This window comes from Megalobrama amblycephala, linkage group LG5 (genome assembly GCF_018812025.1).
Source record: "Megalobrama amblycephala isolate DHTTF-2021 linkage group LG5, ASM1881202v1, whole genome shotgun sequence".
In the NCBI taxonomy this organism is placed as follows: domain Eukaryota; kingdom Metazoa; phylum Chordata; class Actinopteri; order Cypriniformes; family Xenocyprididae; genus Megalobrama; species Megalobrama amblycephala.
In genome coordinates this window covers 31,186,666-31,200,832 of record NC_063048.1, presented here as the reverse complement: position 1 = coordinate 31,200,832, position 14,167 = coordinate 31,186,666, and the positions used below count along the sequence as shown (strand labels likewise).

Genomic DNA, 14,167 nt, shown 5'->3' with positions numbered 1-14,167 from the left:
ATGTTTACAGTGTATTTCTGCTGGCCCAAGATGAAATGCTAATTAGCTGAGGAATATCACAGATAAATGCCAGCGTAGCAAGAATATGTGTTTTGTCTGTTTCTGGTTTCAGGGTTGAGGGCAGTAGGATGATCCAGATTATGCTGCTAAAGTCTCTGCTGCAGGTGAGCTGGTTTGTGTCAGTCATAATCACACGCTGTGCCTTGCAGAGGGCCATTTATCCCCCTGCTGTTTCATGATATCCACAGTTGCTGATGCAGTCCAAACATCTTGTGTGCCTTTTAAACATCAGTCTCTCTCTTTCTCCTTCAGGTAACAGCAGGATTCCAGTCTACGAACATTTTGACAGCACTTCCCACCTCATTCCTGGACCCTCTCTTGTCCTTTACTTTGATGGAGGACGCAGAGATCCGTCTACTCGTCCTCGACATCCTCATCAGCATCATTGATCGTCATGACAACCGGCACAAATTCTCCCCTGTCAGGTTCGGGCACACTGAAAACTCCTTGAGATAGGCCACCTTTAAGCATCTACAATGGACCTCTAAAAAAATAACCAAACTATCATGCTTTGAAATATGTCATGACTCAAAACATTTTATTGTTGTAGTGTCGTCCTTCTCTAAAAATGAGCAAGAGGGAGATTTGAAGGAAGACTGCAGAAAGAGAGATGAGACACAATACAAAAGAGAAAAGCTCAAAAGAATATCAGTGGAATGAAGGGTTATGACTGAGCAAGATCTTTAGGACCAGTGTTAATATTAGAAAAGGTTTCCAGCGTTGGAGAGATCTAAGTGGGAAGGCCTGAAAACAGATGCGGAGGCTGCTTTGAACACTGGGTTTATTTGTCATTTATTGTCTGGAGCTGCTGTGCTGTTGGCGACTAACAACGAACTCTTGTTTGTATTTACTATTGTGCACTGTACGTTCATTTTTTGTGCTTCCTTGTCGTTCGTTCATCATCTTAGCTTTATTTTTCGTAAAGCATTGTTTTGTTGCATGTCAGCTGTGATACAAAGACATCCACTCTCATATTGTTTGTGTAACAGAGGCTAGCTAGTAAGAGTTGAGCAGGTGAACCTATCTCAAGAGGTGCACTGATGACCGTAGAGAATGCGGTGTTTAGTGTTATTGTTAATGCACTCGGTGAGCGGGGTTCGAGACTGGTTAGGTGCAGGGTGTTTAGGATTGGAGGGTGAGTTTTGGAGGCGGAGTAATGAAGAAAGGGGTGTGTTTGTTTAGGCTTATTTCAAATATCAACAATGTCCAACAGCGCTTTTGAAATGTCGCTTAGCCTACATTTAATAACTTATTTATACCTATGGAAGCTTATTTCCGCCATTGAATAAAAAAATAAAAAAGGTAATTGTGACTTTTTATCTCACAACTTTGACTTTTTTTCTCAGAATTGCGAGTTATAAAGTCAGTATTGTGAGATATAATCTCAAAATTGCGTGATATAAACTCACAATTGAGTTATTAAGTCAGAATTGTGCGTTCTAAAGTCAGAAATGCAAGTTCTAAACTCAGAATTGTGAGTTCTAAAGTCAGATTTGCGCATTCTAAAGTCAGAATTGTGATTTCTAAAGTCAGATTTGCAAGTTCTAAAGTCAGAATTGCAAGTTCTAAAGTCAGAATTGCAAGTTCTAAAGTCAGATTTGCGCATTTTGAAGTAGAATTGTGAGTTCTAAAGTCAGAATTGTGAGTTCTAAAGTCAGAATTGCGAGTTCTAAAGTCAGAATTTGCGCATTCTAAAGTCAGAATTGCAAGTTCTAAAGTCAGAATTTGTGCATTCTAAAGTCAGAATTGCGAGTTCTAAAGTCAGAATTTGTGTGTTCTAAAGTCAGAATTGCGAGTTCTAAAGTCAGAATTGCGAGTTCTAAAGTCAGAATTTGCGCATTCTAAAGTCAGAATTGCAAGTTCTAAAGTCAGAATTTGTGCATTCTAAAGTCAGAATTGTGAGTTCTAAAGTCAGAATTTGCGCGTTCTAAAGTCAGAATTGCGAGTTCTAAAGTCAGAATTTGTGTGTTCTAAAGTCAGAATTGCGAGTTCTAAAGTCAGAATTGCGAGTTCTAAAGTCAGAATTGCGAGTTCTAAAGTCAGAATTGTGAGTTCTAAAGTCAGAATTGTGCATTCTATAGTCAGAATTGTGAGTTCTAAAGTCAGAATTGTGAGTTCTAAAGTCAGAATTGCGAGTTCTAAAGTCAGAATTGTGAGTTCTAAAGTCAGAATTGTGCATTCTAAAGTCAGAATTTGCGCATTCTAAAGTCAGAATTGTGAGTTCTAAAGTCAGAATTGTGCATTCTAAAGTCAGAATTGTGAGTTCTAAAGTCAGAATTACGAGTTCTAAAGTCAGAATTTGTGCATTCTAAAGTCAGAATTGTGAGTTCTAAAGTCAGATTTGTGCATTCTAAAGTCAGAATTGTGATTTCTAAAGTCAGAATTGCAAGTTCTAAAGTCAGAATTGCAAGTTCTAAAGTCAGATTTGCACATTCTGAAGTAGAATTGTGAGTTCTAAAGTCAGAATTGCGAGTTCTAAAGTCAGAATTGCGCATTCTAAAGTCAGAATTGCAAATTCTAAAGTCAGAATTTGTGCATTCTAAAGTCAGAATTGTGAGTTCTAAAGTCAGAATTTGCGCGTTCTAAAGTCAGAATTGCGAGTTCTAAAGTCAGAATTTGAGTGTTCTAAAGTCAGAATTGCGAGTTCTAAAGTCAGAATTGCGAGTTCTAAAGTCAGAATTGTGAGTTCTAAAGTCAGAATTGTGCATTCTATAGCCAGAATTGTGCATTCTATAGTCAGAATTGTGAGTTCTAAAGTCAGAATTGTGAGTTCTAAAGTCAGAATTGCGAGTTCTAAAGTCAGAATTGCGAGTTCTAAAGTCAGAATTGCGAGTTCTAAAGTCAGAATTTGCGCATTCTAAAGTCAGAATTGCAAGTTCTAAAGTCAGAATTTGTGCATTCTAAAGTCAGAATTGCGAGTTCTAAAGTCAGAATTTGTGTGTTCTAAAGTCAGAATTGCGAGTTCTAAAGTCAGAATTGTGAGTTCTAAAGTCAGAATTGTGAGTTCTAAAGTCAGAATTGTGCATTCTATAGTCAGAATTGTGAGTTCTAAAGTCAGAATTGTGCATTCTAAAGTCAGAATTTGTGCATTCTAAAGTCAGAATTGCGAGTTCTAAAGTCAGAATTTGCGCATTCTAAAGTCAGAATTGTGAGTTCTAAAGTCAGAATTGCGAGTTCTAAAGTCAGAATTTGCGCATTCTAAAGTCAGAATTGCGAGTTCTAAAGTCAGAATTGTGAGTTCTAAAGTCAGAATTGCGAGTTCTAAAGTCAGAATTTGTGAGTTCTAAAGTCAGATTTGCGCATTCTAAAGTCAGAATTGTGAGTTCTAAAGTCAGATTTGCGAGTTCTAAAGTCAGAATTGCGAGTTCTAAAGTCAGAATTGCGCGTTCTAAAGTCAGAATTGCGCATTCTAAAGTCAGAATTGTGCATTCTAAAGTCAGAATTTGCGCATTCTAAAGTCAGAATTGTGATTTCTAAAGTCAGAATTGCAAGTTCTAAAGTCAGAATTGCAAGTTCTAAAGTCAGATTTGCACATTCTGAAGTAGAATTGTGAGTTCTAAAGTCAGAATTGCGAGTTCTAAAGTCAGAATTTGCGCATTCTAAAGTCAGAATTGCAAATTCTAAAGTCAGAATTTGTGCATTCTAAAGTCAGAATTGTGAGTTCTAAAGTCAGAATTTGCGCGTTCTAAAGTCAGAATTGCGAGTTCTAAAGTCAGAATTTGAGTGTTCTAAAGTCAGAATTGCGAGTTCTAAAGTCAGAATTGCGAGTTCTAAAGTCAGAATTGCGAGTTCTAAAGTCAGAATTGTGCATTCTAAGTCAGAATTGTGCATTCTATAGTCAGAATTGTGAGTTCTAAAGTCAGAATTGTGAGTTCTAAAGTCAGAATTGCGAGTTCTAAAGTCAGAATTGTGAGTTCTAAAGTCAGAATTGCGAGTTCTAAAGTCAGAATTTGCGCATTCTAAAGTCAGAATTGCAAGTTCTAAAGTCAGAATTTGTGCATTCTAAAGTCAGAATTGCGAGTTCTAAAGTCAGAATTTGTGTGTTCTAAAGTCAGAATTGCGAGTTCTAAAGTCAGAATTGTGAGTTCTAAAGTCAGAATTGTGAGTTCTAAAGTCAGAATTGTGCATTCTATAGTCAGAATTGTGAGTTCTAAAGTCAGAATTGTGCATTCTAAAGTCAGAATTTGTGCATTCTAAAGTCAGAATTGCGAGTTCTAAAGTCAGAATTTGCGCATTCTAAAGTCAGAATTGCGAGTTCTAAAGTCAGAATTGTGAGTTCTAAAGTCAGAATTGCGAGTTCTAAAGTCAGAATTTGTGAGTTCTAAAGTCAGATTTGCGCATTCTAAAGTCAGAATTGTGAGTTCTAAAGTCAGATTTGCGAGTTCTAAAGTCAGAATTGCGAGTTCTAAAGTCAGAATTGCGCGTTCTTAAGTCAGAATTGCGCATTCTAAAGTCAGAATTGCGCGTTCTAAAGTCAGAATTGTGAGTTTATATCTCACAATTCTGTCTTTAGAACTCGCAATTTTGACTTAACTCGCAATTGTGAGAAAAAAAGTCAATTATATTTTTTTATTTTTCATTGTGGCGGAAACAAGCTTCCATACTTATTCTGATTTGACCCTCACAAAATATTTTTTTCATTGGTACAGCTTCATATTAGTCATATTAAATAATATTTTAGTTTGTAATGTACTGTAGTGAGACATTAGAGTACCATGGTAGTTTTGGTACTTTTTGTTCTGCTCTTATATGTAGCTTTAACCCATATTTAGTGAAAAAGTTTTGCACTTTTACTACAGTAGGTCCATGAGGGTTAAAGTTACCTGACAGTGCATTTTTTTCTGTTGTTTTCTACAGAATTATATCAGATATCTCCGTACTAAAGCTGAAAGTAGACAAATGCTCAAGGCAGGATAACCTGTTCATGAAGAAACACAGCCAGAGGCTTTACCGCCACATTTACCTGGCCTGCAAAGAGGAAAGCAGCGTCCAGCGACACTTTGAGTCTCTTCATATGCTGCTGGGGTTGATCTGTGTGGAACTGGCCAATGAGGAGGTGGTGGTGGACCTGATCCGACTGGCTTTGGCCTTACAGGTATTACTCTAACTCCCTGTGGTATGTTCTGTGGACACACCAGTGGACATGTATAATAATAAATGTTAAAAGCTAACACAAGTCGACTTCTCTTTAGAGTATGCTCAAGTATGTATAGTATTCAGCTGTGTCTGTCAACCTGCAGTATAATAACAATAGTTCTCAGCTTTTTTTTTTCTTTTCCACTGATGCATCCTCTTCCTCAGGACCTGGCCTTGACTGAAGAGGCCCTTCCTATATATACCCGCTGTGCCATCCACGCTCTGTCAGCTGCTTACCTGAACCTCATCAGCCAGCTGACCACTGTGCCCACCTTCTGCCAACACGTCCATGAGGTGATCTATCTATCTATCTGCCCACCTATCTGTCTGTCTGTTTGATGGAGTAACAGTCAAAGGGTTTTGTTTTCTGCAGGTGATCGAGTCAAGAAAGAAACTGGTCCCTTTCCTGCTTCCAGAGGATGTCCTTATTGAGAGCTCTAAGTAAGCAACACTTGCAGTCTTCAAATCACTGTAGAGTCTGCTCAGACTACCACAATTTTTTTTGCCATGGTTCACACTAACAGACCGACAGAAACGTGTAGTTCTATCTCATTTCTCATAAACATATATGTCCTGGGTCTAGAAACGTACTGTATAGTTAGTTTTGTGGTTATGGTTAAAGGGGCCATGAACTGCATTGTTTTATTGGTTTATAACATTTCCTGGGGTGCACTTATAATGTTAGTATGATTTTACATCAAAAATTTTCATAATTTAAAAAATAAAAGGCATTTTTTCCTACCCTGATTTTAGCCCTCTGATTTGAACAATCTGTTTTAAGGGGCGTGTCTGCTGTGAGACTTCAGTGTAAACACCCACTGCTGTGATTGGCTAACACCTTTGCATATGAAATAGCTAAGTATTACAGGTTGAACAGTGGAACTCTCTCAAACCTTTGGCCTTTTTTCTATTACAGCTCTCAAGGTTAACTAATTGTGAAAAGTGTTGATTATAGCATTTCATTTAGATCTATGGGATTATATTTAGATCGTGGCATGAAAGGTTGCAGTGATGAGCATTGTAGCCAATTACAGACATGTTGTTGAGTGCATGAAAGCAGTGATCTCATCATTGCAACTCAATTTCTGTACACTAATGAATGCTTTCATCATAACTAACGGTGCAAATACAATGTAAATAAGAGATGCGTTTATTATAACAGAATATTTCCAGAACTGATAAACTCACGCTGTTTGATTGACAGCTCCAGCGATTGTAAAAGGAGCGTTCTTTGATCACTTTCTATGTACAAACCCGATTCCAAAAAAGTTGGGACACTGTACAAAATGTGAATAAAAACAGAATGCAATGATGTGGAAGTTTCAAATTTCATTATTTTATTCAGAATACAACATAGATGACATATCAAATGTTTAAACTGAGAAAATGTATCATTTTAAGGGAAAAATAAGTTTTAAATTTCATGGCATCAACACATCTCAAAAAAGTTGGGACAAGGCCATGTTTACCACTGTGTTGCATCCCCTCTTCTTTTTATAACAGTCTGCAAACGTCTGGGGACTGAGGAGACAAGTTGCTCAAGTTTAAGAATAGAAATGTTGTCCCATTCTTGTCTAATACAGGCTTCTAGTTGCTCAACTGTCTTAGGTCTTCTTTGTTGCATCTTCCTCTTTATGATGCGACAAATGTTTTCTATGGATGAAAGATCTGGACTGCAGGCTGGCCATTTCAGTACCCAGATCCTCCTTCTACGCAGCCATGATGTTGTAATTGATGCAGTATGTGGTCTGGCATTGTCATGTGCAAGGTCTTCCCTGAAAGAGACGACGTCTGGATGGGAGCATATGTTGTTCTAGAACTTGAATATACCTTTCAGCATTGATGGTGCCTTTCCAGATGTGTAAGCTGCCCATGCCATACGCACTCATGCAACCCCATACTATCAGAGATGCAGGCTTCTGAACTGAGCGCTGATAACAACTTGGGTTGTCCTTGTCCTCTTTAGTCCGGATGACATGGCGTCCCAGTTTTCCAAAAAGAACTTCAAATTTTGATTCGTCTGACCACAGAACAGTTTTCCACTTTGCCACAGTCCATTTTAAATGAGCCTTGGCCCAGAGAAAACGTCTGCGCTTCTGGATCATGTTTAGATATGGCTTCTTTTTTGACCTATAGAGTTTTAGCCGGCAACGGTGAATGGCACGGTGGATTGTGTTCACCGACAATGTTTTCTGGAAGTATTCCTGAGCCCATGTTGTGATTTCCATTACAGTAGCATTCCTGTATGTGATGCAGTGCCGTCTAAGGGCCCGAAGATCACGGGCATTCAGTATGGTTTTACGGCCTTGACCCTTACGCACAGAGATTGTTCCAGATTCTCTGAATCTTTGGATGATATTATGCACTATAGATGATGATAATTTCAAACTCTTTGCATTTTTTTCTCTGAGAAACTCCTTTCTGATATTGCTCCACTATTTTTCGCCACAGCATTGGGGGAATTGGTGATCCTCTGCCCATCTTGACTTCTGAGAGACACTGCCACTTTGAGAGGCTCTTTTTATACCCAATCATGTTGCCAATTGACCTAATAAGTTGCAAATTGGTCCTCCAGCTGTTCCTTAAATGTACATTTAACTTTTCCGGCCTCTTATTACTACCTGTCCAAACTTTTTCGGAATGTGTAGCTCTCATGAAATCCAAAATGAGCCAATATTTGGCATGACATTTCAAAATGTCTCACTTTCAACATTTGATATGTTATCTATATTCTATTGTGAATAAAATATAAGTTTATGAGATTTGTAAATTATTGCATTCCTTTTTATTCACAGTTTGTACAGTGTCCCAACTTTTTTGGAATCGGGTTTGTATATTATTCCATCCCATTTTAAATAACAGATTATTTTCATCCTACTAAGAGAAACAATGTGAAGTTGACCGTTTAGTCACTGGATTGATTTACTGACACATAGACAAAGAACATTTGACTGTACATGAATCATTACATATCAGATCAGGCATTAGAATGAACACAGTTACTTACATGTTGTTGCATTACTGTCGAGTCCATATCGTAAAAGTCTGTTTGTGAAGCTTGCGTTGAAATTGTGACTGATTTATCAAAGAATCCACCGTGAAATGTACTGAATACAAATAAATAAAGCTCAAATGAGACATTCACGTTGTTAAAAATAAATAACCACATTCCTAGCATTAGGATCCATTGGAAGATAATGTTGTTTTTAGCCCAGTGCTCTTATCCTGTGCTCTTCTCGCTAAAACGATGGTGGGCGGGACCAAAGTTGCAATAATGAAGTAGCTCAGCATTTTCTTCTGCAGAGGCAGTCTTTTTCACATTATTACGTAATAAAGAAGCACATTCCACAAGTCGTTATCTGGGCTTGGTTACAGTTAAAGCTGTTTTTGGACTAACAAGGACGTTTTCGGTTCTGAAATTTACAGGATATTCTTATAGTATGATGACCTCGTATATATCAAAATCTCAAGAAAAATTAGATTTTTCATTTCATGACCCCTTTAGTGCTCCTTCACATCATCATGGAGACAGTTTTGACTGTGTTATGCTGAGCAAATTGCTATTAATGCATTAAACCCAGTTTTTTACATTTAAAACCCCAGTTTTTAATGTCTTAGAAGAGCGTATCCATATTAAGCAGAATAGCTTTAATCTCTTTCTCTATCAGGATCCCAGAGAAGCTGGAGAATGTGGAAGGAGAGGTGCTGTTTGTGCAGTCTAAGATAGCAGAGATGCTGGGTGGCAGTGGATACAACACAGAGAGACTGGCCGCACCATACATCCCACAGATCACAGGTCAGACCCTCAACCTGAGATTTAAATACACTGAAACAGTATGTCCGGTCATATTTTTGTCTTTTTTGTCATCATTAGACATACAGAGGGCATTTCACAGTTTAATATTATAGAGATTTTTTTGTCTGGGATTCTCCATAATACATTACATTTAAAATATTTTATTTTTATTTTTGTAACTCAGATGAAGACAGACTGTCCAAGCGGAAGAGCATTGGAGACACCGTCTCTCTGCAGTTAGAGATGGATTCTAGAAACAGTCCAGAGAAAGAACAGGTAACACTGCTGTGTGTGTGTGTGTGTGTGTCCACCTCATAGAATTGAATCTACTATCAGCTATATTTTTTCATCTATTATCTGTATCCTTACAGAGATCCACAGCAGAGCAAATAACATTTGAAACTCTTAAACAAGCCATTGGTAAGTCTTGCATGATTTGAGAGTTTACATTCATTAACAATGTATGTACACTACCATTTAAAATTTTGGGTTAAGTACATTTTTTAAAGTAATTAATACTTTTATTAAGCAAGGATGCATTAAATTGATCAAAAGTGTCAACAAAGACATTTACTTTGTTACAAATGTTTTTTTTAGCTATATATTCATCGTAGAATGCTGAAAAAAGTATCACTGTTTCTACAAAAATATATAGGAACATAAAAATGATAAATCAGCATATTAGAATGATTTTTTAAGGATCATGTGACACTGAAGAATGGAGTAATGATGCTGAAAATTCAGCTTTGCTATCACAGGAATAAATTACATTTTAAAATATATTAAAATGTATTTTAAATTGTAAAAAAATATTTCACAATATTACTGTTTTTACTGTATTTTTGATCAAATAAATGCAGCCATGGTGAGCATAAGAGACTTCTTTTAAAAACATTAAAAAATCTTACCCTAAACTTTTGAATGTTGTCATTTTTTATGCTGATGTCTTGTTATAGAAATGCTGCAGAACACTCTCTCTGATTAAAGGGTTAGTTCACCCCAAAATGAAAATTCAGTCATTAATTACTCACCCTCATGTCGTTCCACACACGTAAGACCTTCGTTCATCTTGAGAACACAAATTAAGATATTTTTCATAAAATCCAATGGCTCAGTGAGGCCTCTATTGCCAGGAATATAATTAACACTTTCAGATGCCAAGAAAGCTACTAAAGACATATTTAAAACAGTTCATGTGACTACAGTGGTTCAACCTTAATGTTATGAAGCGACAAGAATACTTTCTGTGCTCAAAAAACAAAATAACGACTTTATTCAGCAATATCTAGTGATGGTTGATTTCAAAACACTGCTTCATGAAGCTTTACCAATCTTTTGTTTCGAATCAGTGGAGCTCGTATCAAACTGCCAAGTAGCTTTGTCTAGCTTTCTGGGCATTGAAAGTGTTAATTATTTTGCTGTCACTGAGCCATCGGATTTGATCAAAAATCTCTTAATTTGTGTTACGGGTGTGGAACGACATGAGGGTGAGTAATTAATGACAGAATTTTCATTTTTGGGTGAACTAACCCTTTAATTATATCTATAAAATATGATTTTAAATTAAATTATCTTTATTCAGTACACACAAATGACTTGAGAAGACATGATACAAAAACATTTTTGTTTGTAGTTATATCATTAAATTTAACTAAACATTTAAAGGGTTAAAAGGATATTTTCTAGGCTGGTCTGTGGCAGTTAGCACAGAATCACCCGTATGTGTGTGTGTGTGTGTGTTCAGTAGACAGTGTGAATGTGGAGGAGCTGGAGAAAGAGCGGCGAAGGCAGGTGGTGGAGAGGTTTCAGAACGCTCCATTTGAGGAGATAGCAGCCCACTGTGGGGCCAGGGTGAGTCCGATGTATACACACACTCTCTATTTCTAATTTTATCATCAAAAAGCACAAACACAGCTCTTTTGTTCCACTCCTACATCTGTTCATTTCTTTTTATATTGTGGATGAACTCTCAACCTGTACTTTTTTTTTTTTTTTTTTTTTTTTTTTGTAGGCTTCCTTATTGCAGAGTAAACTCAACCAAATCTTCGAAATCACAATCAGGTACATGATATAAAACTGTCTTCTGTAACATTTTATGAATTAGCATTCCTAAACATTCAATTGTGCAAAAAGGACTATAGTATGATACATCCATATATTCGACTACATTGGAAAAAGGCTGTTTTGGCTGTCTCATGTGATTGACATTTGTTTCATCTTTCTTTCTCTCTCTCTCTCTCACTCGGTTGGACAGGCCTCCGCCGAGTCCGTCTGGCTCTGTCGGGAATGGTCACGGCCGGACCCGCTCCATACCAGTGTATGAAATGGACTTTCCAGACCTCTGTGTATACTGAGAGACCCTGGAGTCCCAGTCGCAGCATACAGCTGTTTTCATCCCACTATTATCACTCCTTCTCAATGTCCAGGTGTAACTGTGTCTTCTAAACCATGTCCTTTAGTGCAGTGGTTCTCAACTGGTTTGGATTCCCACTTTACTTAACACACACACACAAATTGTAACAATATCGCTAATACTAATGAATAAACAGTAAAAGGTAAGGCTATTAAAGGATTAGTTCACTTTCAAATGAAAATTTCCTGATAATTTACTCACCCCCATGTCATCCAAGATGTTGATGTCTTTCTTTCTTCAGTCGAAAAAAAATTAAGGTTTTTGATGAAAACATTCCAGAATGGAGCCCAACCGTTTGGAGTCCACTATATGGAGAAAAATCCTGGAATATTTTCATCAAAAACCTTAATTTCTTTTTGACTGAAGAAAGAAAGACATGAACATCTTGGATGACATAGGGGTCAGTAAATTATCAGGAAATTTTAATTTGAAAGTGAACTAATCCTTTAAATAGCTGTCCTAAACTAGTTAACACAATAAAGTAAGCTAGTAAAAGCCACCACAAATAAAATATACAAAACAACACAAAGTGAAAATAAAGTGGCATTTTGGGGTTAAGGAAACAACAGTTACCATAGTAGATACACAATACATGACCTGTTAATGAAACATATGGACATTGATCCTGATGAATAGAATGAACATCATACCTGCATGGAAATGAATAATTTACTTAATAATTTACAACATAACTACGACGTTGCATGCTCAGCGCGTGCCGCCGCATTTGCGTGTGCGTTTTAAGAGTGCGCGCTACGAGGCAAGCACAGTATAATGGCTGACAGGACAGGAAAGTTTGTTTTTCTGAGGTGAGGGACTTTTTATTTCGTAACAAATTACGAAAATAACGTTAGAATAATGACAACATCTCAACTGACATCAGATACTGAATAAGGACAACGCGTTTCAGGCAGTATTTACTTTAAACTGCTTCTGACGAGTCAACAGCTTTTACGCACGTCTTTCAAAATAAAAGCCGTACATCAGAAAAACATTGAATTACGTTTGTTGTTGTTCCTTTGCACTCTCAAAACGGTCTTGCGACCCACCAGTTGAGAAACACTGGTCTAGTGTAATATCGGACTTTAGATAAGGATTATAGCTGTACTTTATCCTGAGGTCTATTTATGCCAACAAAGACTAACAAACCAAGAGAATATACCATATGTTGGTTAAATATGCACTTAATCGCTTAGTCTAGATGAAAAAGGACAGAATTTAGTGACAAATGATCGTATCTTGTCTGCGTTGTGAGTCTGTTGTTCAGAGCAAGTGATTGGTTTTCCTGTATAACTCAAAAGTAAAGCTGCCTTAAATTTTGTATCTTAAGTTAAGAACATTTGTTTAAGAATGTCCTAATATTTCCAAAAACTTTTTCAATGTGGGTACAAACAGTTTAGTGAAATACAAGCTTTGTTTGCATGTTTAAACGTCTCTACATGCTGCAATAACAGTTGTATTTAAAGCAATAATTAATGATTTTAAAAATTAAAACTCTTGTGTAGAAGCTGAAGAAAAAATGCAGCAAATAGCAAGTTTCCAGCTCACCTGACTGCAGTTTTCCCAATTAGAACCATGGTTAAAGGAATAAAATGAAAATTCTTTCATCATACTCACCCATATGTATGATTTTCTTTATTCTGTGGAACACAAACTTGGATTCAAAAGAATCCAAATTTTCTTTTGATCTAAAAAGAGATCACATGGCAAAACATATATGGTGAAAAGTTGGCTCACATGAGCTTAGCCATTCTATATCTAGACCAGATGTACCAGCTATCTGCCACATTTGGCCGAAACGTTCTTGCTATTTGCTTCAGAAGGCATGTTTCATCCACTGGGGTCGAATGGATTACTGTTGTGTTCATTTTGCATGGTTTTTGAACATCAACTTGTTCAAAGGGACCCATCCACTTGCATTATATGGCCTCGCAGAGTTAGATTATTTTTCTAAAAAACGTTTATATTCCACAGAAGAAAGAAAGTCATAAACGTCTGGGAAGGCACGAGGGTGAGTAAACGATGAGAGAATTTTCATTTTTTTGGTTGAGTATACCTTTAATGACACTGTATGTAAGAAAGTGAATGTTTACATAGTGAATTCAGTCCCGTATCATCATTTATTATTATAATCGCTGCGGTTTCCTACAACTGTACCTCTCTAGCACAGGAAAGAGGTGAAGTGTTCTTTTGCGTAATGTTTGTTTGATTGCGTAAATTGTTTTTTTTGTGAAGCAGAGTGAACTGATAACACTTTTTAGGACACACGGTCACATTAGCAAAATTTTGTGAACAAAATCACATTAATGAAATTTCATAAGCATTTCACAGGCAAAAAAGTGTAGTGATGTATAAAGCACTTCTCAGACAGTGTGGCGAATTCATGTGGCCAACTTGAAAATTAGCAAATTCTCCCTGGGCAACTTTATTTTTGCTCTCGTGCGGATTCTTATTGGAATGACTGGATTACGCCGAGCTATGGTAAATTTTATCACAGGTCATTGTCAAGTGTAGTAAAGCATGAAGCACCTTTAACTCAGAGGTCACTTCCAAACAAGCAGCTTTATGTTGGCAAATTCAACATATTTGCACAACAAATTCAAGTTTGTTGAACATTCAACACACAAATTCGCCGGGTATACCAATATAAAGAGTAAGCAGCACTTCACACATCTCTACATACAGTAGAGGACCTACTTTGCTTGCAAAATTTCACTGAAGTTTCGCTAACTTTTAATGGGAAATTCCCAAATGGGTCTAAA

General features: G+C 36.9%; 1 protein-coding gene across 4 annotated transcripts in view; it reads left to right on the top strand.

Annotated features, from left to right (window-relative positions):
- Window positions 1-11,454, top strand: part of efr3ba (EFR3 homolog Ba (S. cerevisiae)) — a 43,148-nt gene extending 31,694 nt beyond the window's left edge. For 2 of the 4 annotated variants that reach the window (XM_048191827.1, XM_048191829.1), the window contains exons 12-22: window positions 113-164; window positions 313-485; window positions 4,918-5,155; window positions 5,362-5,490; window positions 5,570-5,637; window positions 8,865-8,992; window positions 9,177-9,268; window positions 9,364-9,412; window positions 10,737-10,843; window positions 11,004-11,053; window positions 11,247-11,454. In XM_048191827.1, coding sequence (XP_048047784.1) covers window positions 113-164; window positions 313-485; window positions 4,918-5,155; window positions 5,362-5,490; window positions 5,570-5,637; window positions 8,865-8,992; window positions 9,177-9,268; window positions 9,364-9,412; window positions 10,737-10,843; window positions 11,004-11,053; window positions 11,247-11,346 — 1,186 coding nt within the window. In that variant the 3' untranslated portion in view covers window positions 11,347-11,454. Of the gene's footprint in view, window positions 1-112; window positions 165-312; window positions 486-4,917; window positions 5,156-5,361; window positions 5,491-5,569; window positions 5,638-5,977; window positions 6,227-8,864; window positions 8,993-9,176; window positions 9,269-9,363; window positions 9,413-10,736; window positions 10,844-11,003; window positions 11,054-11,246 lie in introns of those variants that run through there. The other 2 variants (XM_048191828.1, XM_048191830.1) reach the window with 2 other exon arrangements.
- The last annotated feature ends 2,713 nt before the right edge of the window (window positions 11,455-14,167 follow it).